General features: G+C 42.7%; 1 protein-coding gene and 1 non-coding gene across 2 annotated transcripts; one reads left to right on the top strand and one right to left on the bottom strand.

Annotated features, from left to right (window-relative positions):
* Positions 1 to 17181: 17181 nt before the first annotated feature.
* Positions 17182 to 17454, bottom strand: LOC132317367 (small Cajal body-specific RNA 13). The gene has a single exon (XR_009484065.1). It is a non-coding gene; the product is annotated as a small Cajal body-specific RNA 13 (non-coding RNA).
* A 2630-nt stretch (positions 17455 to 20084) lies between these two features.
* GLRX5 (glutaredoxin 5) lies at positions 20085 to 27403 on the top strand. The gene is made up of 2 exons (XM_059819694.1): positions 20085 to 20403; positions 25999 to 27403. The coding sequence occupies exons 1-2, from the start codon at positions 20091 to 20093 to the stop codon at positions 26175 to 26177; spliced, it is 492 nt and encodes a 163-aa protein (XP_059675677.1). The 5' UTR covers positions 20085 to 20090; the 3' UTR covers positions 26178 to 27403.
* Positions 27404 to 27597: the final 194 nt, after the last annotated feature.

Here is a 27597-nt window from a genome sequence, read left to right as displayed (position 1 = left end):
AGTAAGTCCCCCAGCACAAGCTAACCGACATGGACCTCTCATTCATCTTGTGCTCCCAAGTATTACTGTCACACTTCTGAAAAGGCTTTCTGCATAGCACAACTGTAACAACAGTTATTTCACCTTTTAATACCATTAAACAAACACTAATCAAGAACAAAACAAGCAAGCCACAGCTTGATATCTGCATTCCAAGCAAATTACAATCTCATGGTTCTCCTTGTTTCTTGCTATCTCCTTCAATTTCTTCCAGTATGTTATTTCATGCATCTGTTCAGTGAGATCCTGAGGCTGAGATTGCCACTTAATCCTCAGCCTATTACAGTCAAAGCAGACATTCCCTTGAAATTCCTTGATATGAAGGACTTCATATCAAGCCCATGCCTTCTGTTTAAGTGTAACATAGAAAAAAGATGCTTGTACCAACATGAGACACATGAAAAGTCAGTTCTACCAAAGGGAAACAAACACATTATCTAGTCCACATCATCTTTAAAATCTACGCATTTTTCCTTGGAATACAATGAAGCTGTGTGTACAGACAGAGACATCAAAGATTGCTTATAAACCTGACATACGGTGTCGATGAGAATGGCTTTCCCTGTCCGATTTACCATCTTTATCTCAACATTGAGGTGGAAACACTTCAGAGAGCTGAAGTTAAATACCCCAGGGCTGACAAGTCCGTGAGTCATTTTGTAGTACAGGCAGTACCATCCTGTGATTCAATTTATTATCAATACAGGGAGATATCATGATAAGCAACAGTTCACGCTACTTTGAGTCTACAAAGCAGTGAATCCAACAGCAATGTCTAACAGACTACATGTTTACTGCTTGCCATGTCTAACAGACTACATGTTTACTGCTTGCCCTGCCTTCATCCAGTCGCAAGTCAGGATGTTGCAGAGTCATCAGTTCTCGTGGAAGGCAAGGACTGACTTTAAGCTCCAGCTCTGGAGAAGAGTGTGTAAGGAGAGATCCTTATGTAAGGATCTCCACTTTCGTTTAAAAAGACTCTATTTCTTTAAAGCTCTGTTATGCCCTAAACAGTCAAACACTAGAGAACAAACAAGAAAAGTAAATTTTCAAATGAAAGAACAAAATTGTATTTTAGCTGATGCTGACAATGCTGCAGCTGGTCATGGAAGACTTGTAATAAGAAAATTCTACCTTCCTAAATGCATATGCCAATATCAGCTAGAGACAATGGAATTGTATTTCAGATCAAAACTTAAGCAAAATTCAAGGATATGTAGTTTGGGGTCTAACACTAATCAATATCAGGCTGAGTTTTAAATACTTTTCATTTTTTCTCATGTCATTTCAGAGTATTTTTATTTAATCAATATTAAAGGCACAAATCTTACCATTCAGTTGTTTGCAGAGCAGACCCGCATGATCAAAAAAGATCCCGAATACTTGTTCTGCATTTTTAAATTTCACAGAATTGCAGTCAAATGAAACCTGAGAAAGCTGAGACATCACTGATCGTCAGTAAGCATTACCTTAACAGATATTTTCTTGAAGAATAAAAGTATTCCACTGCCTACACTCCAAAGACAGTGGGGAGGCTTTTAGCCAGACAAAAAGAAGTGTTTAGGAACATGGTATTTATTCCTGTTGATCTCAGGTGCCTGAATACCTTTGTCTTCATATAATTGTACCAAGTAAAAAACTCCTTTGCCAGTTACACTCCCTGTTAACGTCCCTGCAGCTCAAGAATTTTTCCTGATACCACTTGGCTTTTTCCTTTCACGTGACCAAAACGCCAGGATTCACATTTAGCCCACAAACCCTAAGCGGACATGTGAGATGCAGTTTTAAAGAGACCCTTTCTAAGGGCATCATTGCATCTGTATATATAGTAGCTACCCCAGAACAAGTCTGCCAGGACAGGTCATAGCTGTGCAAGAAACCCCATCTACAGTTGACAAGGACTAACAATTTAAAAAACCAAACCAAACCAAAAATCCAGTATCTTGTCATTGCTACAAATGATCTGGGATTTGCCCTACCAGCTGCATCAAGGAATTTATTTTGAGTCAGGATGAGCGATCATCACTTTTGCTTGGTTTCAAGGGAATTATGCTTATATGATGACATTCAATAAGTCTTGAAACTGTTGGCCAATTCTGTCAAAATAAAGTAGATCTAAATACACTAGTTGAGATCATAGCCATTCTGTACTTGATGTACTTACGCAAATGTGTGCCTGGCAGAACAAAGACAGGAGCTGTGCCCTGGAGATGCAGAGACGTAAAAACAAAGCGCTTTGTGACCAGCACAGCTCAGGAAATCAGATCTCCTACAGAACTGTGTTCCTTGGTTGATTAAATGTTTACACTGAACTATACTAAGATTTTCTGTTTCCATGTTCAAAATGCGATGTACGGAATGAGAGTTATCTATCTTCTTTGAAGTTTTGAGGAAGATGCCAGTCCAGGGGCATTCACCCACAACATCTTTCTCACTTTCTCTTTACAACTTGATTTACACCGAGTATCTTACTGCCAAATGCAGGCAGTCACATATGAATGTATCACTCAGTCACTAAGCTAAAGACTGGAGAAAACTGGCAAGCGTCTGACTCTAGACTTGCTTTTCCCTGTTGGTCTGTTTCCACAAAATTTGCAAGAACTCAATTAACTTGGAGCTGTTCTCCTTATGTCACATTCTGTTGAAACTGGGAAACAGCAATAAAACAATATTTAAGGGACAAAGAGCAAGATGCATGTGCATACACCTATTAAGGGATGGCATAAACCTTGTTTCCAACAGAAGCTATGCAAGAAGATGAAGGCTAGTTATCTTTTTGAAGATGTGATGCAGGTGCTGGGTTTGGAGCATCCCCCCCAGGCAGTGGCATTGCTCTTCAAAGTCATGTGGATGCAGGTACAGCCACATCCCGAGGCTGAGCATCCACAAGTGTACACAAGGGTTTTCAGGATGATTTGGGAGCCACAGATAACTGCAGGGGCACAGAAAAATGGCTTACACAAGAGGAAAAGCTAGACACTCTTTTCAATTAGGTCAGTGCACAAAGGCCACACAGAGGACATACGCACCAGGAACAGACTTGGAAACACGGTAAAAGTCTTGACCAGGATGGGAGGGAAAGAAAGAGCAGTGAAATACATGGCTGAAGGAAAGAACTGGAACTATCAGAAGAAGGAATAGAAGAAGGAAAGCAAGCAGCACAGTACCACACCCTAAATGGTAGCTAATTCTGACTTCCTTGGGAATTTGAGAGGACTCTGGATCTGATGATTCACGAAGAACACGAAAACAGCACTGGGTGTAGGGGAAAGCTGTTTTTATAGAGAGCCCATCAGCTTTGTCAGACTCCACTTCCTGACAGCTAGTTTGTAGGGAACAATGCCCCGTGACTCACCAAAAGATGTTTGCTTTTCGTTGCAATAAAAGTCGCCACGAGACTGATTGCAGTGAGTTACATTTCCTTGAGATCCAACTGGCTCCCACACTTGGCAGCCACGGAGACTGTGCCAAGCTGATGTACATTTCAGCAACCCACAGATTTGAGACACTTTTAGAAAAAGAAGGAAAACACTTGAAGGCAACCAATCAGCTTTTAAAGTTTTGTTTCATTTTTTAAATTCTTTCCCCACAAAACAACCACCACATACAAAGATTTTTCAAATGGCATGCAGCATGCCAAGGGCTTAAAAGTAACATCCAAAAGAAGCAGCAAGGAATTGGTAAGAGTGGCATAGTGATATTATTTTTCATTAATGATTTAAGATAACCAGGCTTAGATTTGAGGCAAAGGAGAAGGCAGGCATCCTGCTCTGATGAACTTGCAAAAGAAAGAAGTGTCTTGCAACCATCATTTTCACAATTAATCATCATATACATCTATAATTCCTGCAGATTTCAGTCTGTTAACTTATTTGAACAGAGCTATTTCTAGGAATAAGGTTCTCCTGGGCAAAGACCTAAATTCGGGCAGGTCAAACCAATAAGGATTTGGGAATAAAAGAGATGGCAGAAAGAAGCATATGAGAAACTGAAGCCTTACTACACATTGGGGTGGGGGTGTTTACATACAAAGTCGCAAAGAATCTAAAAACGAGGGTAATGGCTCTTACCGCAGAAAAACTGGGAACCCTTCCAACTCTTTGGGAAGAAAAAGGGAGACAATGTCAGACCTGCTTAAGGGGAAACAGAGCCCAGTTAGGATATATTTAATAGATTTGAAGGGGAAGAACAGAAACAAGGAGCTTGCAAACCGCAGTAGAGTCCTGGCAGTGGGGACCGAGAGATGAAGAAATTTGGCAGTAATGCTGAGCAACCGGCTTTGGCAAGAGCCTGACACCTACCTTGGAAGGAAAAGTTACAGAACGCAGCTGAACACTTCCACCAGGCTGGTACCCATTCACAGACGCGAGTTTTTAAAAAGAAGTTAAATAAAAGGTTTTACCCGCTTAGCTTATATTATTTAGGGAGGTATGCTGCAATTACTGCAGCTACTTTATTACAAATATTAGTAGTACATAGGGAGCTCTCATACTACCCATGGAGCTACCTTGGCAAGGATAAGCCCTGCCTCCGCTCCTGCTTGGCGGCTCCGGCTGTACCCGTTGCAACCGTTATACCGTGCGGCGGCACCACAAACCTGCGCGGCGGCGGACGGCACCGGGCGGCCAGCTCGGGGACAAGCCAAGGCGCGGCGGCTGCCAGGCGGGCGGCGGCGGGGCCGAGCGGGGGCCGGGCGCCCGCTGCCTTGGCGGCGTTTCACCCCGCCTGGCCGATGCCGGAGACGGAGAGGCGCGGGCCGGGGCCGGGGGGCAGCGCCGAGCAACAGGAGGCGGGTCTGCGCGCCAGGCGGGCTGTCAGTGAGGCGAAGCCGAGCCCAGCCGAGCGCCCCGAGCGCTGCGCCGCCCTCCTTCCCTCCCCGGCGGGACGGGACGCGACGGGACGGGACGCCGCAGTCCCAGGGCGCCGCCGCCGCCTCACCGTTATTCCCCGCTCCCCCCCCAGCTCCCCGAGCACCGGCAACAGGCCCCGAGCAGCGCCCCCGGCAGCGCCGCAGGCCCCTTCCCGCGGGCCGGCGCCCCACTCACCGCCGCGGCACCCGCCGCCGCCGATTCCCCCGCGGGCAGCCCAAGGGGCCGCGGTGCCTCGTCCCCCCCCGCGCCGCGGGCGCTCACCCACCCTCGTCGGGGCCGCCCGGCACCGGCCCCGCCGCTCCGGGGGCTGCGCGGGGCGGCGCGGAGGGCCCGCCCCCGCCGCCGCGGCCCGGCCCGGCGGGCGGCGTTATGTAACCCGGCCGCGGCCAGCGCCGCCGTCCCGCGCTGCGAGGAGCCGCGGTGAGAAGAGCTTCTGCCAGGGCAGCGGCGGCGCGGGCAGGCGCCCCGGCAGGCCCCGTCCCTGCCCGGGGGCCGGGGCCGGGCTGGCACGGCGCGCTGCAGGCTGTCCTTGCGCGGCGGCAGGCGGGGGGCCGCGGCCGTAGGCACCGGGTGAGCACCGGCACTCTGCTATTCCTAGCAGAGTAAAATGCACTGGAAGAGGAAAAGCTGAATTTCTCACAGTATCACATTTTGGGGGACTTGGAGCTGTAAGAGTCAACAAACACCTGGAGATGTGTGACAATCCATGGACAATCTCCACACGTGCCGGTAGCCCCAGCGATCCATGCCGACACACGGGCACGTTTCTTAACGTTTCTTTTGAATGCCCAGAAAGCGAGAAGGTGGCCTGCATTTCAGCACTTGTATGTGAATGAAACAACCCCAGCTCATCGCAGTTAGTACGAACAGGAATTCATTTGGATGCATGGAGTGTTGTAACTGACATTTGGGAAAAAAAAACAACCAAGAAGTTAGGAAACAAAACACGTTTCCACTGTAGTCTGATTCAGGCAATTCTTTCTTCTGTAACCTATCTAAGCAAAAGTCTACAGCGTATGCTCAGGTTTTTCTGGAAAAAGCAGTTAAAAACCAAAGGAGCAGCAGTGGCGGTGTGTTGCCAGAGAGTCATCAACATCTGCTCCATCTGCGGCATCAGAAAGTTACAATCACATGAAAGCCAACGCGTTGCGCCACAGGGAGGGATGGAGGAAAGAATAAACAGCTTCTTCATATTTGAAGGATAACATAACGTAAACAGACTGAATGAGCACGTGAAGAAATCCGTCTGTATTTCATAAGGCACAAAAACGTGCTCTTTGGCAGAGGTTATATTGCTGCCCTCTGCTGCTGGGAGCTCCTGCGTTTCACCCGCCTAAGGAGCAGAAAACCAGGCCATTTGCGATAAAGGCCTCTGACCACACATAACAGTACTGCGGCCAGGAGCCTCGAGATACATAGTTCAGAAGTCAAGAGAGGGTGAGCTCCTGGAGTCAGTGAGAGGCAGGGGACAACAGCTCTCCACCCTCTAATGCGGGTGGGGTAGGCTGGCCCACGTCAATCGTGTTATCTGGCTGCATCAGCCAGGGTTGCCTTCACGGGCTCACTTCTGCCCACAGCCAGGTATTCAAGGTGAACTGCAATCCATGTGCCAACACAGCCTTAGTTGGAATAGCTCTGTATTTAAATTGCTCCCAAACCATCAGGAATCACCATCCCTCACCAGCAGTGGAAAACGCAAATGGAAATCCTGTCAGAACATAATGGTGAGGAGCGTACTTCTATAGCTGATTCTGTCCTTGAAGCTCTGAATGCCCACAGTGGGTCCTGTAGTGGCACAATTTGGGGTGAGTATGACCTTTTAAGTTACCACTGAGAGTGAAACTGAATGCTTGTAATCTCCCTCTGTTTGTGGACAAGCCTATCATCTAACTTGAAAAATCTAATTTATTCACTAGCATGGTTTTGACAGACTATTAACTTGAAGTAAAGTTTATATCACCAGTGTGTAAAATTGAATCTATGCCTATGCAACTGCTCTTGCCCCATAGTAATTCAGAGCTGATTATCTCTTAATGACCTTTGGAATAGTGTGAGGAACTGGATATAATGCAAAAGGGTGAGACTCTAAAGCAATGTGTCTAGAAGAGGTAAATGATAGAGAACAGAAAATCTTATCTGTGAATTTGCATTGGGAAAACTGGCTCAGTCATCACAGTGAGTATATCAGCAACGCTCACTGGTAGTGATTAATTCCTTATGAAACCACCCTTTAGGAAATTACTTTGTATACCTAGAGCTTTTAAGTCCAAAATAAAAACAGCCCCTTGTATTCAGAAAGCTTGCTGGTACGGGACATCACTGTACCTAAAAATTGTTTGCATTAAGTTCCTCTTCTGCATTTCCCTGTGTGGAGGTTTTCGTGGCTCTGATTTTACTACCTCAAACAGCTTTGTACATGCTGAGTTAGAAAAAACAATATACACAGGCAAACAGCAGGCATGAAGTAAATGAGCATTCAGCACATTATCCAAACAATATAGAGGTGCCCACACACCACACCTGAACAACAAAGGAGAGGTTAGAATGACTGCAAGCAGCATGGAAGGGTGGAGGAGCTTCTGGAAAGGAAGGAGCAGCAGCTCTAGCTCTCTTTCCTTGGAAGAAAAGAATATATTTTTAGGAGCATTTGGCTCAGCCTCTAAACCAAACCACGAGTATTTTTCAGTGAATATACAGTGTTTTCAGACATTTCCTGTGATGAGCAAAATACCCAAGAGACTGGGTGGAAAACACCAAATACTGCAAAAGTAACAATGGTGTTGGCATAGTTTACTCCACAGGAGGACCTGCCGACATCTTAAGGGCAACAGAGAAGCACTTAAAATGCTGCAGGGTAGCTGCTCTCTCTTATTAGCGTAACACACCCATTTATTCACGCTTATAACTGATGACAAACAAGTATTACAAGATATTAAGATGTTTCCCTTTATGTTTGCTTGGCTACAGCAATGTAAAATTGTTATTCAAATAATGAGTCACATGGCAGTCTTGGGGTGGGAGGAACAGCATTTGCTGGCAGAGTAACATTGTGTGCAGCACACCGGTGACATATCTTTGGCATGACAGGTTTCAACATTGGGGCTTCTCAGGGTTTTCTTTTTTGTTTTATATCCACTAGAAGTTGCACATTGCTTGACAGAAAGCTTCAGTGGGTGGTGGTAGGAGTTGCTATGGAAGAACTCTCTCCTCAGTAGGTGAGGAAGGAAGAGCCATAAACTCTAAGTGCTTATGTCAAGACAGCATATCTTCAGGAGCACTAGGGCAAGGATCACACCAGTGAACCAGGCTAACTTCCTGCCCTGTATCCACACAGAGATCATCTGGACTTAACCTGGCATTTCACATTCTCCCTGCTGCATTATTTTGAACTCTACCTTTTGTCTAATTAGGCCCCACATCCTAGGCACAGACTATCTCTGCAGGGAAGTGGGACTGTGTGCTACAGCATCAGTTCTGACACCTCCGGCCCAAATACTCTCCCATAGTTAAGCGTTTACTATTCACCCGAGTTCTGACTCATGGGCAGACTTGGGTATTTTAACACTCCAAGGACACTTGAAATTTAAGCACAGATTCTACAAGACAGATTCCGAATGAAATGATTTTTGGATTTTTTTTTTGTGCTAGTATGCTTCCATGTAAACAGAAGAAAAGCGATACTTGGTGCCCCTTATTCATTAGCTTTTAAATTTAGAATTTCATCTCAAACTGGAAGTTAGCAAATATCACAGAAAACTGTGCAGTCAAAATGGAGTTTGCACAATGTTAAATACACGAAGTGTTAACAACATCTATTAAATCAATTGTTGTAAACCAAGTCCTTTACACTCATATACACTTCTGAGAATAGGAGCCTTCAGCACGTAAGATATTTAAATCTGGACTTACTACTCCCAATATCACTCCCAGAAATGCAGTAAGTGTATGCAATTAGGAACAGAGGAAATTTGTTTCAAATTTTCCATTAGGTGCAAGATACTGCCAAAGAAGCCTCAGATCTCTGCAGCTTCTGCAATTGATAGAAGCAAGCCTAACAGTGAAAAGAATGTGGGAGCACGGTTAGCAGACAAAAACTGACAGAAGTCCACTGAATTCCAAGAGTGTTAAGCCAGTACAAACCAGCTGAGGTACTGCTCCATTTATTTATGAGCAAAACATGCTGTTTGCATCACATGCACTAGACATGAGGATTCTTCATGTGAACAACACTTGCTTGAATCACACCATATTATTTGGAACATACACTCTAAAGGAACAGTTGTCATTATGATACTGGAATCCTCCAGCACTATCAAAACATTAATAAATAACATTCTGCTTCCATGTTGATATCAAACAGTTTTTGTCCCAAGAGCAAAGCAGCAACTCTCCCTTTCCTGAGCATCATTACTACTTCTACCTATTTTCTTTTCAGGTTCTCGCAGGCTCTGCTCTTGTTCGTTCTCTCTCCGGTGCCTACACATCTTTAACAGTCTGAAAGCACTCAGAAAGCTTTTCTTTTCTTCCTAAATATACGAAGAAACACTCCATGCTCACAAGAATACACTAGGGGTGTTAAAAGCTGATAAAGGAAGCAGACTCAAACTTTGGAGACCATATCACTTCACAGCTAATGAACAGAAAAACAACAGAAAAAAGTTGTTGTACACTTAACTGCACTGGTGCAGTTTTCCTGATGCATCTGCAGTAGTGAAAATCTTTATATTGGCTTTATTAAAATGAAACTTTTTTTATACTGCTTCTATATTGAAAAAAAATTATGTATTGAGTACCAATATAATTATTTTGTTTTTAAAAATATCCTTCAAGCAAAAGTGTCAACCAGAGAACAACTAACATAGACCAAGTCAGAGGCACAGATGGGGTAGAAGCACAACTCCAAGACACAACTCCTTGCTCTAAGGAGCATCTTCACTAGCAGGCTATGAAGTCCCACACTGTTTGCTCTCTGTGCCCCCCATCCCCCAGGGTGAGTTGAGGGCGTTTTTTTATGCAAGTTGTCTGTAACATTTAGGCATCAGCAAGGTTAGCAACTATGCAGGAAATGCAAAATGTAGACAAGTTAGAAACTGTAACTAGAACAAAACATTGAATTAACTTTGTCTGTTTGAGAAATCTCCCCTGCTTTCAGCTACCTCCTTCACAATGTATTTTGAAGTGCACTATTCTCCATAGCTCTCTTTTCCCAAGAGTCTTTACAGTCCTCAGTGGCCTATTTAAGTTAGGAAGTTAACATGGAAATAGGAGGAGGCTGCAAACTGGAGGACAGTGTAAAAGTATCTTTGAGAAAAGAGGGAGGGTAAAAAAAAGATAATTATTTCTCCACTTGTAAATAGTGAAGATACAAACATCAAGAAAGATAATCTAAAAATCAAATTAATTATAGCTGGTATATTAAAACCAGAAGCCATTTCTTATCTGTAAATCTTCATGTTATTCATCTGTGAGAATTTGATTAATTAATACTAAAGTGAATTAAAGAACATAGACTTGACATCCATGGTAAACTGCTGTAGGAATAAAGACAAGTCCAAATGTCTCCCCACATTTTGAAATGAAAGATATTCTGTTTTGCATGTGTTTTATACTCTATTTAAACAGGGGAAAGAAAAAAAAAATCAATACTCATCCAATTTTTTTTTAAAATAAATGTATGAAATTTAATTAGGTTTATGAATAATCCTACAGATAAGCAGCATTTTTAATCTTTTTTGAGACAGCAGCTGGAAAGTCTCAGATTTTATGCAATTATTGATTTATGCTGTGAAAACTCTGTGGACCAAAAAAGGTTTAGTGATTGTATTACAGTAGCACCCAGAGACCTCCAACTGCAGGCAGACACACAGTTTGATAGGGAGTCTGAATGCACCTAGAAAAAAGCCTAGATGTTCTGGAGCAGTAACAACCTAATTATGCCAGAAAGTGGATGAGAAAAGGGTTACCTTGACTTTTCCTTTGAAATGGTGGAGGGAGTAGCAACAAAACAGAAGGTTATATGTTTAGGGGTATGCAGTGCTAACTTTTGTAACTAACAGCAATGCCCCCACTGACACCAGCAGGAGACAAGCCAAGGCCCATTGAAAAATCAGGATCTGAAGACAAATCTCCTGCGTCCAACTCCAGTGGATTGCGTTTTTTCCTTGCTCCTCTCCACATACTCTTTTTTTTTTAATTTTAAGTTACAGGAGGACATGCCAGAAGCTGGTTTAAAAAATATTCTCTGGAGTCCTCTGGATAAATAGCAGATACAACTGTTTAAATATAACATTCCATAAACTTTATACTATCAAAATTAATCACACATGACTACATGTGGCTCTCCTTGTTTCCCTTCACACCACAAATGCAGTTTTGTTGTTCCGATTTCCCTGAGACTCAGTAGTCCGGAGCTACACCTTCATCTGTACTAGTATCCCTGCTTCTAGATATGCCAGCTTTGTGAAACAATTTATTTGTTTGCATCTAGTCTTTTAAGGGATGGGAAACACATGCTACACAAAACAAATCTCGTATGCCAGTCTTTAAAAGACTATAATTCTAGGGGAAGTCTTTAGTTTTACTTTCCTCCTTCCATGGCAAATGGACCTTAAATCATTCGCCACTGTAGTCTCGCATGAAACGACAACAAAGCACAGACCAACTTCCTCCGATTGAGTGTCTGAAACTCAAGTACAGTGACAGAAGGCAGCTGCTAGGATGTACCTTTGTCTCCTCATGCCTCCCAGGACTAGAAGCAACTGAAAACTAGTATCCAAACAGATCTCTGGACAAAGAGCAAAAGGGCTACTGATGGGGAAGGGAGTTCAAGGATGATTCAGAGTGATCCGCACCCCACTGTCACAAGAAAAGTGATTGTTCTAAAACTGAGAGCTTTTCCCCAGGCTTTTGTTCACAGGGTGCAAACGCCTTTTTTTTTTTTTTTTTAAATGAAGTCAAGCTGATTATAAAACAGGCCTTTGTACAAGCCCAAGTGCTACAATTAAATGGCACACAACTTTACAGTACAAGTACAGTACAGTCCAAGGAGGCTTCTGAGCAATCTCAGCTGCCATGGACATCAGCAATGGAGGAAGGCTACTATGAACCTCAGAGGAAGAGCTTAGAGCATTGCAGCATTGAAACTTCAATCACTGCATTGCAAGAAATTAACTTAAAGGTAAGCATTAAAATTAAAGAGAGCTTCCATGCAATTACTTTAATGCAAATTTAGGAAAGGTGCATACACTTGTATTTGTGGAGAAGCTGCTTATTCTGTGAAAGAACTGCTTGTCCTTGAAAGTGCATGGTTAGTAACCACCACCAAACAAAACAGCATGACACAAACATACAGGTATGAGCATTAAAAACACTGTGTGTGAACAGTCAGAATCAAGACAATCACAGTATCTATATGGGGCATTTGGCAGTGCTCTATCAATTAGTTCACCTGTTCTTACAACAGTCACATTTTCAGGAGATACAGGTTTTCATACTCCAAAAAAGGAGAGAAAAAACACTTTAGAATATCAACCCCCCCCAAACTTCCCTCATCTTTATATTGATATTTCTGGGTTTACAAGTGGTTGTGGTTTTTTGTTATTGTTTTTTTGGGGTTTTGTTTTTTAAATAAGCAAAACGTAGAGATTTAAAACCTCAAGTTTCTGGCGTCCCCTTTAAGAATTTGTATTTCTACCTCCCACAAGATACTTTTGAGACTGTTCTTGAGCTTTTAGTCCATATATTACAAATGCAAGTATGCCAACACACAATCCTCCTCTCCCATTTAAAGTTTCTGTTAGTACTTTGGGTCTAATTTTCTTCACATTAGATAAAAACTCCTCTGAAAACCAAGTGATTCAAAATATTCCTACCACACTCATGAAAACTTTTTCAGAGAGCTTGACATACAGGAGCTCACAATTTACTTGCAACATCAATATCTGTAGTCAGCAAACAGGGATTTAAAACACAGTAAGTTCAAAGCACCCATTGATTTCAGAAATCCAGTTTAAGACACCTAACTTTTCATAATAGTTTTTGCTGTACTTAGTATTTTCCAACTTCACATACTCTCTGCTTTATTGATTCTAATTACAACTGCAAAGCCCAAGAACTTTTCCAAGTCAGCCCTCAAACTACATCAGCATGAACACTCAAAGAGAAACACCAGCAGTGAGCACTGTTGAGGACTGTGCTTTAAAGAATTTTCCAGGTTTCCTTCCATAGTAGAGCTTGAAATAACGTCCATCTAAGGAGGGGATGTTAAAGGCTTTGGTAGTGTCCTCCTGCAAGCAGCCTTCCTTTGTTTGAACCTCAGGGCACACCAAGAAAACCAATGCCTGTGCACTGAATATGCAGGGTTTCTGTGGAAAAAGATGTCATAATGAAAGTCTTGGTTTGACCTCCCATGCACATGCTTTTGAAAGTTGTTCAGCCTAAATCTAACGTTAATTTCTTGAGTAGCCGACTTTGCAACTTTAAGAACATTCCTTTAACAACCTGCATCCACGCTTATTTCCTTAGAAGTCAATCAACAAAAATCTTCACATTACAAATTCACATTGCATTCAGAATGCAACTCTGGTAACTTATGCAGGGAATGACTAGAAGATCACAAGCTGGTTAATCGTCACCATAAGGTGGTCACTAAAGTGACGAGTAGCACAGAAGGCTGAGACATGCTGCCCCTAGACTCTCACCTAAAAGCTTTGAGGTTTCATTTCTGTGCTCTTGGGAAAGCCTATTTTGCATGTGCCACACAACTTTAGCCCTTTCAGTCCTATCCCCCTCCATCTTGTTTGTGGCAGAGCCCATTTTTTATATATTTTTTTTATACCCAGAACTCTTCTATTCTTAATTTTATCCAGCACTGCCAACATCACACTTTACATCTGCCTCACCCAAATTCAAGTTCACTTTAGCAGAACATAAACCAGTGCACAACTCCTGTGAGAAATTTTAGTCAAAACAACTCCAATTGGCATAAAAACTCGAAAGCTTCAATCCATACGAAAAGATGTAAGCAAGTGAGATGAGGGTCATTTTATTCCGCACAATACTTTCTATAATAGTGGGACTAGGAACATCTTTTTACAACAAGTATCATTGATTGCAATGATTAATATTAGTTTAGTTACTCGCTTAAGCTTTTCTTCATCCCTGCTTTAAAATATCACTTCTGCACTTCCACAAGCATGTGGTATATAGCCGAGAATTACCCTCAACATTTTTTACAGTAATGAGAACTTATTTATACTACATCTAATATAAAATTACATTGATAACACTAGCAACTGAACACTAATGCGTTAACAAAAACCTTCCAGGCTCCCCAGAATTACTTCAACACAGATTTGTGAAGCAAAGATTAAGCAACAGCAATTCATGTGATTTAGGGTCACAGCATTGGCTAAATCATAGTTCCTTTTCAAAGGAACGTTATGAGAACTTAAAAGAGTGTTAAAACACGTACATACATTCCTAGAAAAAACTGAAAGACTAAGGGGTGTGTGACAAAAAAATAAAATCTTTATTGAAATATTGTAGTACCAAGTTTAAAAATACTAAGACTTAAAAAACACCTTATAATTAAGGTTCTCCATAACAATTCCATCTACATTACAAATACACTGATGTGTGCAAAACTCTTCAATTTTTACAGCTGAAACTCACGTGTGATGACACATGCTTGGTACTGTCTTCTGCCACAGAGGAGATCAAATGGCCAGTGCTGTTTATTAAAGTTGAGGCAAGTTTTTAATATTTTTTTTTTTTAAACTTTATATAGAAGAGATAAGGGAATTCAAAAGTGCTGAGCAAGAACAGATGTGATTGCTCTCAGAGGCAACAAACATTCAGCTACTACAGCCTGCCATTTTAGTGAAGCATGTAGTTCAAGGATCACCAGCCACCAGACCGGAGCTGTCAGAGCCCCCTCGCAGACATGAAACACGCTAATCAGAACTTTTCCCGCCTCACTGGAACTGCATATTCTTAAAACAAGCTAAGCCAACAAAAGCACTCCTGTCATCATAGTTATACTCAGAGCATGCCAATAGAACTTAACTGAGGCACAAGACTCTTTCTTACAGTCAGAGTGCCCTGGGGTTTTCCCACAATTATGAAAGACCAGAATACATTTCCAGCATTTTAAGTAAATTGCTATTTGTATGAATTACCATACCAAGTTGTATCAGAAGCTCAGGACCCTGTTTCTGCAACACTAGTCAAAAGTGAATGTACAGGAAGCAAAGAACAAGACATGCATATAGTTATAATCCCAGTCCCCAGCTTTCTATGGCTCAAGACTTGATCCAATAAGAGTATCTTTGTATTTAGCAGATCAATTTTACTTTCTTGAGTCTGCCCAGTCTTTTTTCAGGCCCTTGAAAGATTTTGGCATTCTTAACTCCTGGGTGAAAAGAGGCAAGAGGTGTTCTCATCAGAGGTAACACTTCTCAGCTCTGCATGTAAGTTCGATGTATATAAAATTATGCTTCCTCTGTAATACTGGAAGACTCAAGCACCACTACCATCTGCAAATAAGGAACAAGGGTCTAACAGACTCTGGTCAGGCAGAATGGTTGCAAGAAGCTTGCTTATCCCAAAGAATAATTCTACGCCTCCATTACAAAGGTCATGTCCTTGGCTCCAGGACAGCTTCACAATTCACAAAGCAGAGTGCTACTACAGAGAGGCATATATTGAGATCAGGGTCATTAAGAAGCAAGCTTCAAGTCTAAAGAGTGTCTTGTTTAAAGGTCCACATTCAAGCTTGAACATGATCTTCCATTCTATTTGTTAATTGTGGGGCTCAGACATTTTTCCTTTGATTATTAGCATCACCTCTCTCTGTCAAAGGCATCCTTACATGATCCAAGTCAAAAAACTGCCTTAAATCATGTAGATCACGCATCAGTTAAACAGCCTTACATCATTTCATACATATTCTTCACCTCTGTCATTTGTGAAATGGACTGTTGCATTTTAAAGCCAATGCAAACACCCTCTTGGGAATACACTATAAACCTACAAATATTATTTAATTACCCATGTAGTTCAGAAACAAACTTGCTTATAGGTCTCCACCTTGGATCCAAAACAGGAAGTTAGAGACAGTTCAGATTCCAAAATGTCAATTTCCCATGGAACATGAGTTTCTATGCCAGTAAAACCCCCACAGCACTTCTACGTTTCTGCTATTTGTTGCACAACTTTTTCAAACCAGCACATCTTCAAAATAACCAGGAACTTTTCACAGACATTTCTTCAGTGTTCACAATTTAGGCATCCCACACAAATTTTAACTGTGCAGTCCAGAACTGTAGGTACATTATAAGCACTCTTAATGCTCTCAAAACTGAGGATATGTTGGTGCTGCCAGATGTTGCCTTGATGGTATGCTGAAATTATTTACCTGGCATGCAGAACAGCTGGAGCTCAAGCCATTCCACTAAAAAGCTTCAAGAGACAATAAAACCACCAAAGTAGAGCTCAGTTTGTTAAGGCACAATAAGGGACTTCATTTCCAGGCACTATCACAAGTCAGAAAGACACACAGATATCTGACTTGGACACGGAGAGGCGTCCTGTTCTGATAAGCTGAAATGAGACTTTTCTTCTGATCTCTCTCACCAACTAATTTAGCCCTCCCCTTTGTTTTGTTTTTAAAAACAAAAAACTTTCTGCTGACAGTATCATTCTTAGATGTCTACCTTCTTGTGCAAACCTCAAACCACCAATTCATAACTAGTAATTTTGTTCAGCAGCAGAATGCCTGGAAGTGACCTAATTTGTGACTAACTGTGAGCATTTAAGCCCTGCAGTTTGAATACTGGTGCTTTTATTACTTTTTTCAAAATTAGATGATAGGTCTTCTAACAGGAACATCAGCAAAATGTCAGGAGTCTTATGGGAGTCCCATTAATATTTCTTCTGAACAGATGATTTAAATCATTATCTGGAAAATACAAGAAGTTTCACTTAGACTGATAGAAGACTGGACCAGGTAACAAATAATTAGCTCTTTGTTTCTAGAGTGTACATGGGCTAACTGTTCTAAGTCTTACCACTAGGGAAGGGTGTTTATCCACTAACATGAGTGCTGCATATTGCAAAATCCAAAAGCATTTGACCATACTAAATATTGTATTAAAAAGCATTTTGTTAAGCTTAGTATTATCTCACAGGGCAACCTCACAAAACTACAGTAACTATAAATTCAGGTACTTTTATTTAACCCAGTACACAGACTTCAGAGAAGCTTTCTAACATTTATAGCAGTTTTTCAGTGTTCAGCAGATGTTACTCTATTTGCTAAACAATATCAGACTGCAAAATTGCTCTTACTGTTGATAGATCAATAATGACATGGGATAAGTCATTATCTCCGTGGCAACAGAATTATAACTGTTAGAGGAATATTGCGCATGTTGCTGCTGCAACTCTTACAGGCATGCCTCGGCTTCCTCACACAGGTGCTCTCTCTGCAAGCCTGGTATGCCCAGAGTACTAACAACCAAGGGCATCTCTTGGACTACAGAGGATTAAACTACAACTGTGGTTATGTTATTCCAGAAGGAGTATATCCTCACAAAGGTTTATTACACTTCAGTTTGATGTCCTTGTTTCACTTAAAATTTCTAATGAACCATTTCCTTGTAGAAATAGCTAGAATGAAATTCAGGAAGGCAAATACTACAAATTTCTGTTCACAGCCCAACATTTTTTTTGAAAGAAGGCATTTAGTTGCCTTTAAGAATAGAAAGATCTCTTTCTTTTTACTGAATTTTCATTTAATTCCCCTCTGACTCCCCAGGATCTTAAAGTGGCCCGAGTCTTTCTGCTAGATTAAAATGACAAACTAGACCACTTGGGCTATTACACTTAACACTTGTTAAGCCTCTGTCTCTGTATATCGTACCAGTTCACAAACAGAAAAACATATTTTTACTTTGCAGAACTTACTGAAATGTTATCTAGCATGAATTGGATGCGATTTTTTTATCGTATTGCACAACCTTGCACCATGTTAATCACAACATACGAAGCACAGAAAGCAGTAACTTTTCTGTGTCTTGATCAGCATGACTGTTCTATTGAAAACAAAACATACTGACACACAAAATGCACCACGTTCATCAACAATACAATATGTGAACTTTGCTTTTAGATTCATAACAGAAAGTATTTCTTCGTAAATACATATACTTTCAAATACTACAGCAACACTTTTTTTGTTCATAAGCTATTCAAATGGGATGACAAACTGCAAGTCTGCCACAATTCCCTTTGGAATGTGTTCTATTTAAATAAAAGGCAACAGAAGCGATGCCTGAAGGTGGTTTCATAGAGATGAAAAACGAGTTGTTACTCAAGCACCAACTGGATTCCACAAAAATCAAGAACTAGCAAACAGTCTTCTGAATACTGAAGACAAGCTGGTCATGTTTGTAAAGCTCTCACATGAACTGAACTGGGTGGAAAAAAATTATTTCCCTTATAAAGGCAAGTAATACAAATGGTCATTAATATACCAAAAGTCCAGATACCAGAACTGTAATGTAAATTACTCAGAAATACACTTTGATTTGTTATTTGCGAGAGATTGTGGTTTAGTACAGAGAAAAACTTTTCAACACTTTCTTCTACTTACAGGATGGACCTGGCTACTGTAGGAAACCTCCACGCTCTAGTCCAAGTTCTTGTAAAGAATCTGGTGTCTGCCCAGGAGCTCAAATGAAGTTGGCTGCACATACGGCCGTTTCCAGGACATGTTCCAAATTCAACACTTCTCTGGCTGATGTAAGGCAGTTCTGCACGTCTTCCAGCATCAACTGAACCAACCCTTTTGCACATGCAGCCAACCGGCCCAATCTTGCTCCCATCTCTCCATCTTGCTGCCACCCCTGCCAGCTGCTCCAGCGACAGACCAAGCTGCACAAAGTTACTGGTCACTCAGGACTCCTCTCCTAGTACCAAAGCAAAGCATGCAAGGAACTGCTAGTTTCTCAGGGATATAAACTGCCAGCTTCATCCCATTAAAAACGAACCAAAACTGAACAAGTGGAAGCACTCAAATAGGCCACTAGACACAGCCAAAGCTATCAAGGCGACAGACCCATCCAGCACTTTGTCAGCTGGCCACATAACGCCTCTGCTGCCTCCTCCGCCTGCCCAAGGTGACAAAAGGTGCTGACTCCACAGCGCTGCTCTTTTGAGGACACACTTCCACCGCTACAACTCGCACGGTTGTACCCACTTCACCACCCAGGAGCTTCCCTCAGCACGGGCAGCCGATACACCAGAGCAGCCTGTCCCTCCGCAGCCCCGTTCTTCCCGGTCTACATTTAGCCGTTAACACTGTTTTGACTCCCGGCTCGCCCCACAGCCCCAGAGAGCTCATCCACAGCCTGCACCACCAAAGGGCCGGCGGGATAAAACCCAAACCCCACCCCGAGGGCAGACGGAGGAGGCACATCCCTCGGCTCTACCACAGACCCCCAGCTCATCACCCTCACGGCTCCGCGAAGCCCCCAGGCTCTGCCCGCACACCAGGCCCAAAAGGACCGGCTGAGCACAGCGGCGGCCGCCCGACAGGCCTCCCCACCCTCCCTTCCCCAGCGTCCCGGCCGCCCCACGGAGCCGGCGGTGGGGACGGGGGGGGAATGGCCGGCTCCGCGCCCTGCGGCGGGGAAGACCAGCCCATCCATCGCCCCGCCACCAGTCAGGCAGAAGGCGGCTGAGGCGCGCCGGGCTCCGCCGCCAGGAGCGCAGCCACTATCCGGAAGCGGAAGGAGCTACCCACGAATCACGCGCCCCCGGAACTTCCCGAGAGAAACACCGCACCAGGGAAGCCTGACCAATCGCGTCCGCGGAGTGGGCGGGGATTAACTAAATCATGTTAGATTGACAACTGCTTCTCCCAATGCAACTGTAGCGGAGCAGTTCCCTCTACAAATAGGAAAGCAAGGTGCCCTCAGGGTTGCTGGGTGGGACAAGGCTCGTTTGATCTTCACGCTACTGGCTGTCGGTGCTGATTGGCGGCTGATTATGCCTATGAGAAGGAGAAGCTCCCCCGCGACCTTTCCTGCTCTCCGCCAATAGGCAGTCGGCGCTGGCTCGGGGCCGGCGGAGCGCGGCGGGGGCCATCAGTGGGCACGGGTGGGCGGTCGGGGCAGCATGAGTGGGGTCGTGCGCGCGGCCTGGCGGTTGGGTGCCGCCGCCGCGCGGGGCCGGGCCGGGCGGCCGCTGAGCCAGGCGGCCGCTGGGGGCGCCGAGGGCGACGGGGCCGAGGGTGGTGGCGGCGGCGGCTCGGGGTCGCGGGAGGCGGTGGAGCGGCTGGTGCGGGCGCACCCGGTGGTGGTGTTCATGAAGGGCAGCCCGGCGCAGCCCCTCTGCGGCTTCAGCAACGCCGTCGTGCAGATCCTGCGCCTGCACGGCGTGGAGGACTACCGCGCCCACGACGTCCTACAGGACCCCGACCTCCGCCAAGGTCAGCGCCGGGCCGGGGCAGGCGGCCGGGGTTGGGGCCGGGGCCGGGGCCGGGCGCGGCGACTGCTGGGGGTCACCTTTGGGCGCCGCCCCCCCCGCTGCCAGGGCTTGCACACAGCCCGAGCCGGTCCCGGGCTTTCCCTTGTGAAACGCCGCTGGTACGGGGCAGAGCCAGAACCCCGAAGTAGCCGTTTCCCTATCGGAAAGGTCCTCGGGAGGCTCCGGCGCGTGTAACGCCGCTGGGAGGTCGGGGTTGCCTTAACGCCGCTGACCTCCTGGTGGGTTGTAGGAGCACCCCGCCGGGCTCCGTGTGGCCGCCGCTGCGTGCTTGTCACAGATCTAACTTGCTTTTGCTCGCTTTCTTGGGGTTTCTGTTGCTGTTTTATAAGCAGGCCTGCGGCCCGGCGTTTGGGGCTTTGTGGAATTTGAAGCGTATCAGAGATGCGCTATTGAGGTTGCTTTGCCTGGACGTCCCCATTTGGTTTCTGCAACCCTTACTGTGTCCAAGAGCGTCTTAGTTATCTGAAGAATGCAGTTATGCTTACGGGGTAACTCTTAGAGATCGGCCTTTTCATGCCACGCTCCCTTGGCTAGTTAAGGGATACAAAGTTCCACTGAAAGTCCCCTGAAACACTTCATTATCTAGTCAGACTTTTTTTCTTCCCTGTGAACAGTATAGTGAAACTTCATGAATGGCTTGGACTTATAATACTGTATTCCATGCTAGGGTTCTTTTGATAAAGTACAAAATTATGCTGATCACTTGCATGAGAAATATTTAGTAATAGTTTCACCATTACTGCCTGAGTGGTGGGGGCTATTCTATATAAGGTTTTTTGCTAATTGTAGGCGGCTAGTTCTCTGTTCTCATAATGCTTTTCTTCCTTCTTTCCCTCTTTGATGTATATAGCTGACCATTGAGGTTATGTGGTTATTTGAGAAAGTTTTAAAACAAAAAAAAGATAATAGTACATAGTAATTAGTCTTGCAGCTGCATGGCATTAATGGTTCTTCTCCAGAATACACTAAAATGTGCTTTAAAGCCACATGCTTGTGTATATCAGGTGACTTCCTTCTCCTGTGTTTTTGGTGTCGTCTGACTAATTCAGTTTTTCATTAGCTTTTAGCCAAAAGGCTGGTTTTTCCAACCCTTATTTGCTTTTCAGTTCACAGGTATAACAGTTGGTATGGTATAAAAACTTAAATACTGGAATTTGGGTGTGATGACATTTTTTGTTAATGAATGTTGGTTTTGTTCAAGTAAATCTTCTACTGCCTTTGGCAGGTGAGCAAATCATGGTAGTTTTCTAAACTTAATTTACATATCTAAATTTTTTAAACTTATGATTTACTAGAACAAACTCATAAACTAAAAAGGAGGAAACAAAACCTAGAAATGAAACCATCAGCATTTCACTTTTGTCTGAGAGGGCTTTTGTGAGCCCTTGAACAGGCAATGTGTTTGTCAGTTATAATCTCTGGGCCTTGACCATGTGAATATATACTATTTTCTTCCTATGTAACAGGAACATCTCCCTTCTGAGCACAGCAAATGTTTCCTCCACGTGAAACACTGGCTTGTGCTAGGTGATCCGAGAGGTTATTGCCCTCTTGGCTACCTGAGCTTTAAATTGAAATTAGTGATTTGATCTGAACTGTTTGGCTAAGCCGTGCTGAATGCGGTAACAGAGCGTACATTTGCACAATATCCTGCTAGTTCTCAGGTGCTTAACGAAGTTGTTCTGTTCCCTTCCATGCACCAGCTTTGGCACTTGTCCGACTGCACGGAGAGCCAGCTCGGTTTATTAACTGGATCACTGGGCGTGCGAGTTGAACTAGCTTGTTGTACTGTGAGGTGAATGCCAGAGCCAGCACCAGGGATGGAGCCTTGAAGTGAAGAGTTAGGGAACGACACCACTGCTTTCAAGGCCAGTGGGCTGTCATATTGCTTCAACTGTATTACCTACTGCACCCTAAAAAGCCAGTATGTGCCTGCTTCTGTGGATAGCTGTCTCTGACAGAGGAGAGGGCAGGGCTGCTGGAAGCTGTAGCTCTGTAAGTTGCCAAGTGTGATTCAGCAGTGGCTGCCTGATGGTGGCCACCTTAGTCTCCTCCTGGAGCTGGCCTCAGGCACTGAAAAGTTAGATATGCAGCATGTGATGCCTTCCTAAGCCCTCTCTGTAAACATAATCTGCACTGCATGCATGTGGGGTTAGCGAGGGGACGCTGAGCCTTTAGCTGTGAAAATATCTAATCACCTAATGATTGATCTGCAAGGAGATTACTGTGTGTGAGCTGGTCACCAGCTTTGTATTCAGCTGAACATAACTTAAATGTTTTCATATATGTACGCTTATACCATTTGTAGTAAGACCAGACTGTTGCAGAAATGGTGGTTCTGGCATGTTTGAAGTGCTGCTTGATGTCTTTTCTGTATCTATTGAAACACCTTATTTTCAGGTTGTTACAGTTCAACTGCTGAAACTTGCCTTGTGCTAAAATATGGCAAGCTATAAAACCAAAACAACTCCCCTACTTGCCTCTTCACCTAAAAGCACACTCAGATCTGTGAAACTAAATAGTTATTTGTACTTCATGTGATTTATCGGAACTTGAGCTTGAGGATATGCTTCCCTGACACAGATTCTTCGTTATTAAAGCTTGTTTAAGAGACCTCAGCACTCTCTCTTGGACTGTGGTTCCATGGCTGTTCAAGTTTCTCTAAGTTTGCTATGCCGCAAGTGATCCTGCTCTCAGCTGATGGACAGCATTAGGCTGGTTCAGGTCACTAAGGTGGCACAGAAGCTTGGGACTCCATACTGGAAAAGTGGTGGTTTAAACTGGTTTGAACTGTTGTGGTAGTTCACCCTCAGATTATTTTCGTCGTTGCTTTACATTACCTAAGCATGGGCTGCTGCCAAAAGGGTGGTCTTGATCTTCCTCCCACCCTTGGGCTAGCCTTCCCTCAGTCATGCTTGCACCAGTACTAATGATCTCCATGAAAACGGTTGCTTTTCTGGAGAAAGTGTGGTAGGAGTGAGCGTGGTTGCTTGAGTCAGTTCTTTGAAATGGCCCATCATTGATTAGTGCTAATGCTGGCAAGAGAGAAGCTGAGGATTGGAACTGGAGTTGGGGAAATGGGGTGGGAGTGCGCTCGGTACCCCTTTCAGTAGCACTTTGCACCGATTCTCATTTCACAGTCACCTTACTGTCAAACTGTAAACCTGATCTGTAGAGTGTGGTTTTACAAAGCAAACGGTGGTTCAAAGCAGAAGCTGCAGCTTCTGAAGTGCAGTGAGAAGTGTTAACTTGCAGGGAGGGGGAAGGAGATCCCTTGGGGTGTCTGTACTGCTGAAGGATCCGCCACAGAAGTGCATCCCGAGTGCAGCAGGAATGGACCAGGCTAACCTGCTTTAACACTACTGAAGTAGTACCAGTAACTGCTCTACTAAGCTAGGAGTTGGTTAGCTGCTTCAGGAGGTGTTCAGTTTGTAATCTGGTGGAGCCTCGTGCATGCAGGCATTTAAAGCAGCTTGTCCAATACATGAAATGCAGCATACAAAGCAACTAAGGTTGATTGTATTCCTATTTTTGCCTGAAGTTGGATAGATCCTTGAAAATGCTATCAGTGCTTGTATGGATGTGCAATTGGGTCATTGAAGAAAATATTTCTGTGACAGAATAATTGGTGTAAATATTACTGTGGAATGTTTATTGGCAATTAATTTTATTATATAGAGCCCTTCCTTCTCAATTAATGCTTAGCATTGTAGTATCTTAACAAAACAAACCCTATTTGGTATCTGCAGTGGCTCCTTTGAGTAGGGTTGTCCTTAAGTGTGCCTTAGCGTTGGGACTCAGTTTTTCATTGCAACTGTCGTGGGCTAAAAGATTTTTAGGACAGACCACTTGTGAGTGCACAAAGGCCAAGGAGTGTTTAAGAAAAATACTACTAAACACAAGTTCACATCAAAACTACTAATTTCTGCAAACTATATCTAAACAATGGAGAGGTTTTAATGAAATGCTAAGGAAGAAGTTACAGGTGGTGATGCTGGAAATTAGGTTAGATGGTTGTGGGTTCCCTTTGGCCTTGATTTATATGCTAAACTTGCTATTTTGGATTTTTGAGGCATTGGTTGTCCATGCACAAAATCATAAATCAGAATAAAATCTCCTAGCTGATGTTGTACTTCATGGTTGGGAACACTTTGTCACAATATTTTTTTTTCTTCTTTAGTATTATTATATTAGTGGATTTCTTAAAACACACTGGTATTTGACTAAGGGGAATTATTAGCTCTTTTTCATCTTTTATGCATTAAAATCGTAATACCATTGCATCTTTATGCGCTTATGCATATTTGTTAAAAAAGAAAGTTATTTAAGTTCAAATAAAATAACCATAATTTGCTAATATGGTTATATTTTCTCTCAGATATTTTGGGTTTTACCTCTACAGTAAAATGTTTTCTAAGGCCAAAGCGAATTCCCCTGTGTTTTCTGCTATACAGGCCTAATATTTGCTGTTTGTACTTTGACAGCCTATGCTAAAGCTCATGCCTGCTTGTTTAGAGGGTTGACTTCCAAGGTGAGTGGGCTCTGATGATCTGAAAAAGCACTTTGGTTGTCTGTAGGCTTAAATTTGCTCTTTGGGCTTTTGTGCCTTTGGTAGCAAAATAGCAGCCACTGCATATTGTAAAATTCTAAAAATGTTGAATTCAAAACTTGGTATCTAAGCAAGTGGTGGTGGACTTGGTATAAGAGCACACAGATGTAGAATTTAACTGTTTCCTCTGCTACAGAAATAATGGCTTTGTGTGAAGGAAGGGTCACTTAAAAAGTGGCAAATTGGATATAATGATTCTTCTGTGTAATTTTTTTGTGTGATGTCTTTAAGTGCAAGTTGGGATTCAGTTTATACCAGCTGATCAGTTAATATTTTTGGATGGTCTTACATTTGTCTTCTATGAAGTATAGTTTTAAACTTTAATTCTCTACTTCAGAATTGTGACTCGAGCTCTGTTTTGTTTAGTGAGTACTTTTAAGAGACTTCAGCCTTTGTGCCCCTCCCATGGGCTGAAAGGTCTGGCAATGACAGATAAAGCAAATTGAAATTCATAAGGCTTCTAAACGCTCAAGTGTATCTTGCAATTGAAATTGAAGTATAACTGTGTGAATCCAGTAAAAACATAAAATATTTTTAAGTCCCTTTGGGAAATATAAGGAAAACTTAATGTAAACAGTTCTCAGTATTTCTCAAGACTTCTCATTTCTTTAATTGATTGAAAAATCATATTTGCTTGTTTCCTGGGAGGGAAAAGAAACGCTACATTTTCCCAGCTCCTGTTTGAAGTCAGTATAGGAGCCGACTTCATATCTTTCAACCCACATCTTTGAGTTGGACTGAGAACCAAACCTAACTTTAACGTAGTTTTTCTGATAGTGCTCCTGTTATATAGATAAATTTTTGCCTCAGTGGGAAAGAAGTGAAAATATCAGTAATACTGTCAGGCAGAAGCAATGTATTCTGTTTAAAATACCGTTTTATTTGGAGAGGGGGCAAAACCTTTAATACTTTTTTTTTCTTACGCAGGAATAAAAAACTACTCTAACTGGCCTACGATCCCACAAGTATACCTCAATGGTGAGTTTGTTGGTGGCTGTGATATACTCCTCCAGATGCATCAGAATGGAGATCTCGTAGAAGAGCTGAAGAAGCTAGGAATCCGTTCAGCACTTCTGGATGCAGAAAAAGACCAAGACAAAAAGTAAAATGAGGAAGGAAAGATGCTGTGACAGGAATGAAGCAAATCTTTGATAAGAACTTGTTACCAGTAAAGCCTTACGTACTTTAGCTCAAAGAAGGCATCTTTTTGAACTGACACTAAGATTTATCTGTGAATGTCTGTTAGCTCATGGTAAATGTACTGATCTTGGTATTTTGGTTTATGGATATTGTGAAAATTTGAGTATAACCACTGCACTGTAAAGCATACATTTGTGGAAATTTTGTTTTAAAAAAAAAGTTCATTTCTAAAAGCATTCTCTTCTTGATTGAGGCAGGAGTAAACCAAAAGAACTAATAATATTTTTATGTATTTTGAGTGTGTGTTTCTCTGTTCTTTGATACATGAACCTATGCAAACAGTGTTTGCATTCCCTTGCTCCTCTTGAAAAAGTGTTAAATAATAGTGCATCAGTTTTGCTGTATAACTCCTGGTGATAAGACTTCCTGAGAGCCTGTAAAACTTCTGTAATCACATATGATTTAGGAGAAAAATAGTCTTCAAACAATATAGAAGAAAAAAGATTATATGAGAGTGCATGAAATATACTTTTATTCCAAAGGGTAAAAATAAACAGACTTGTACAAATATCTGTATAATGGTCATTATTACTTTGTAACATTCTGATGGCTTTTAAGATTGCAAAGAATTGTGCCTATAGATTTTGGAAAACCTTTTCTACCTCTTGCAAAGCAGCTTTTCACCCCTGCTTATATACTTTGTGTATTGCAGTTCTGTGTCAGTGCTAAAATGTGGGAGTTTTTTAGGGCTTCAGTATTCTAGCTTGAAATAGTACGGGAGAATACTTCAGTTACTACTGTAATCTTGTATTATTCGCTAGTTACTAAGTTATCTTTTGACATTTGTTGTATTTCCAAGTATTTTCTCCTGACTGTTGTGCTTTAAAGAATATGGTCTTCAAACAGGGGATTAACAGATGAAATATTTCATGTAGATGAGTGCAATAGAGATGCTACTGAACAGATAAGTATTTCTTTGTGGAAAGTATGAAGTCTTCAATACCTATCTAACCACATTTCCCTAAGTTAAAACAAATTATATTAACCAGTGTAGCTTCAGCTGTACAGCAATACTGCTGAGGTTAAAGGCTAACCAAACTGTTTCTAAATGCAGTTTACTTTTATTAATATAAACCAGTTTGCATGTGAATTAGGCAAATGATTGGAAATAAACTATTTTATGTTGATTGTCTACAGTAGTTCCTCTTTATTTTAAATGACTACTCTAATGAAACTCTCCTGTCCACTTGAGCAAGCTGTCCAGTGGAGAAACTATACTGGTGCATTCTTCACAGAATTTGCCAAACTGGTTGCAGTAAGTTTACTGTATAGTTTTAATGCAATCAGTACCACCAGGATTAAATACAGTGTGTACATGCTCTGTGT

The sequence above is a fragment of the Gavia stellata genome, chromosome 7 (genome assembly GCF_030936135.1).
Source record: "Gavia stellata isolate bGavSte3 chromosome 7, bGavSte3.hap2, whole genome shotgun sequence".
Taxonomy (NCBI): Eukaryota; Metazoa; Chordata; class Aves; order Gaviiformes; family Gaviidae; genus Gavia; species Gavia stellata.
This window is presented reverse-complemented; position numbering and strand designations above follow the sequence as displayed.

Coding starts and splice junctions, on each gene's coding strand:
- GLRX5 (XM_059819694.1), top strand. CDS start 20,091: ATGAGTGGGGTCGTGCGCGCGGCCTGGCGGTTGGGTGCCGCCGCCGCG. Junction 20,404..25,998: donor GGACCCCGACCTCCGCCAAG/GTCAGCGCCGGG, acceptor TTTCTTACGCAG/GAATAAAAAACTACTCTAAC.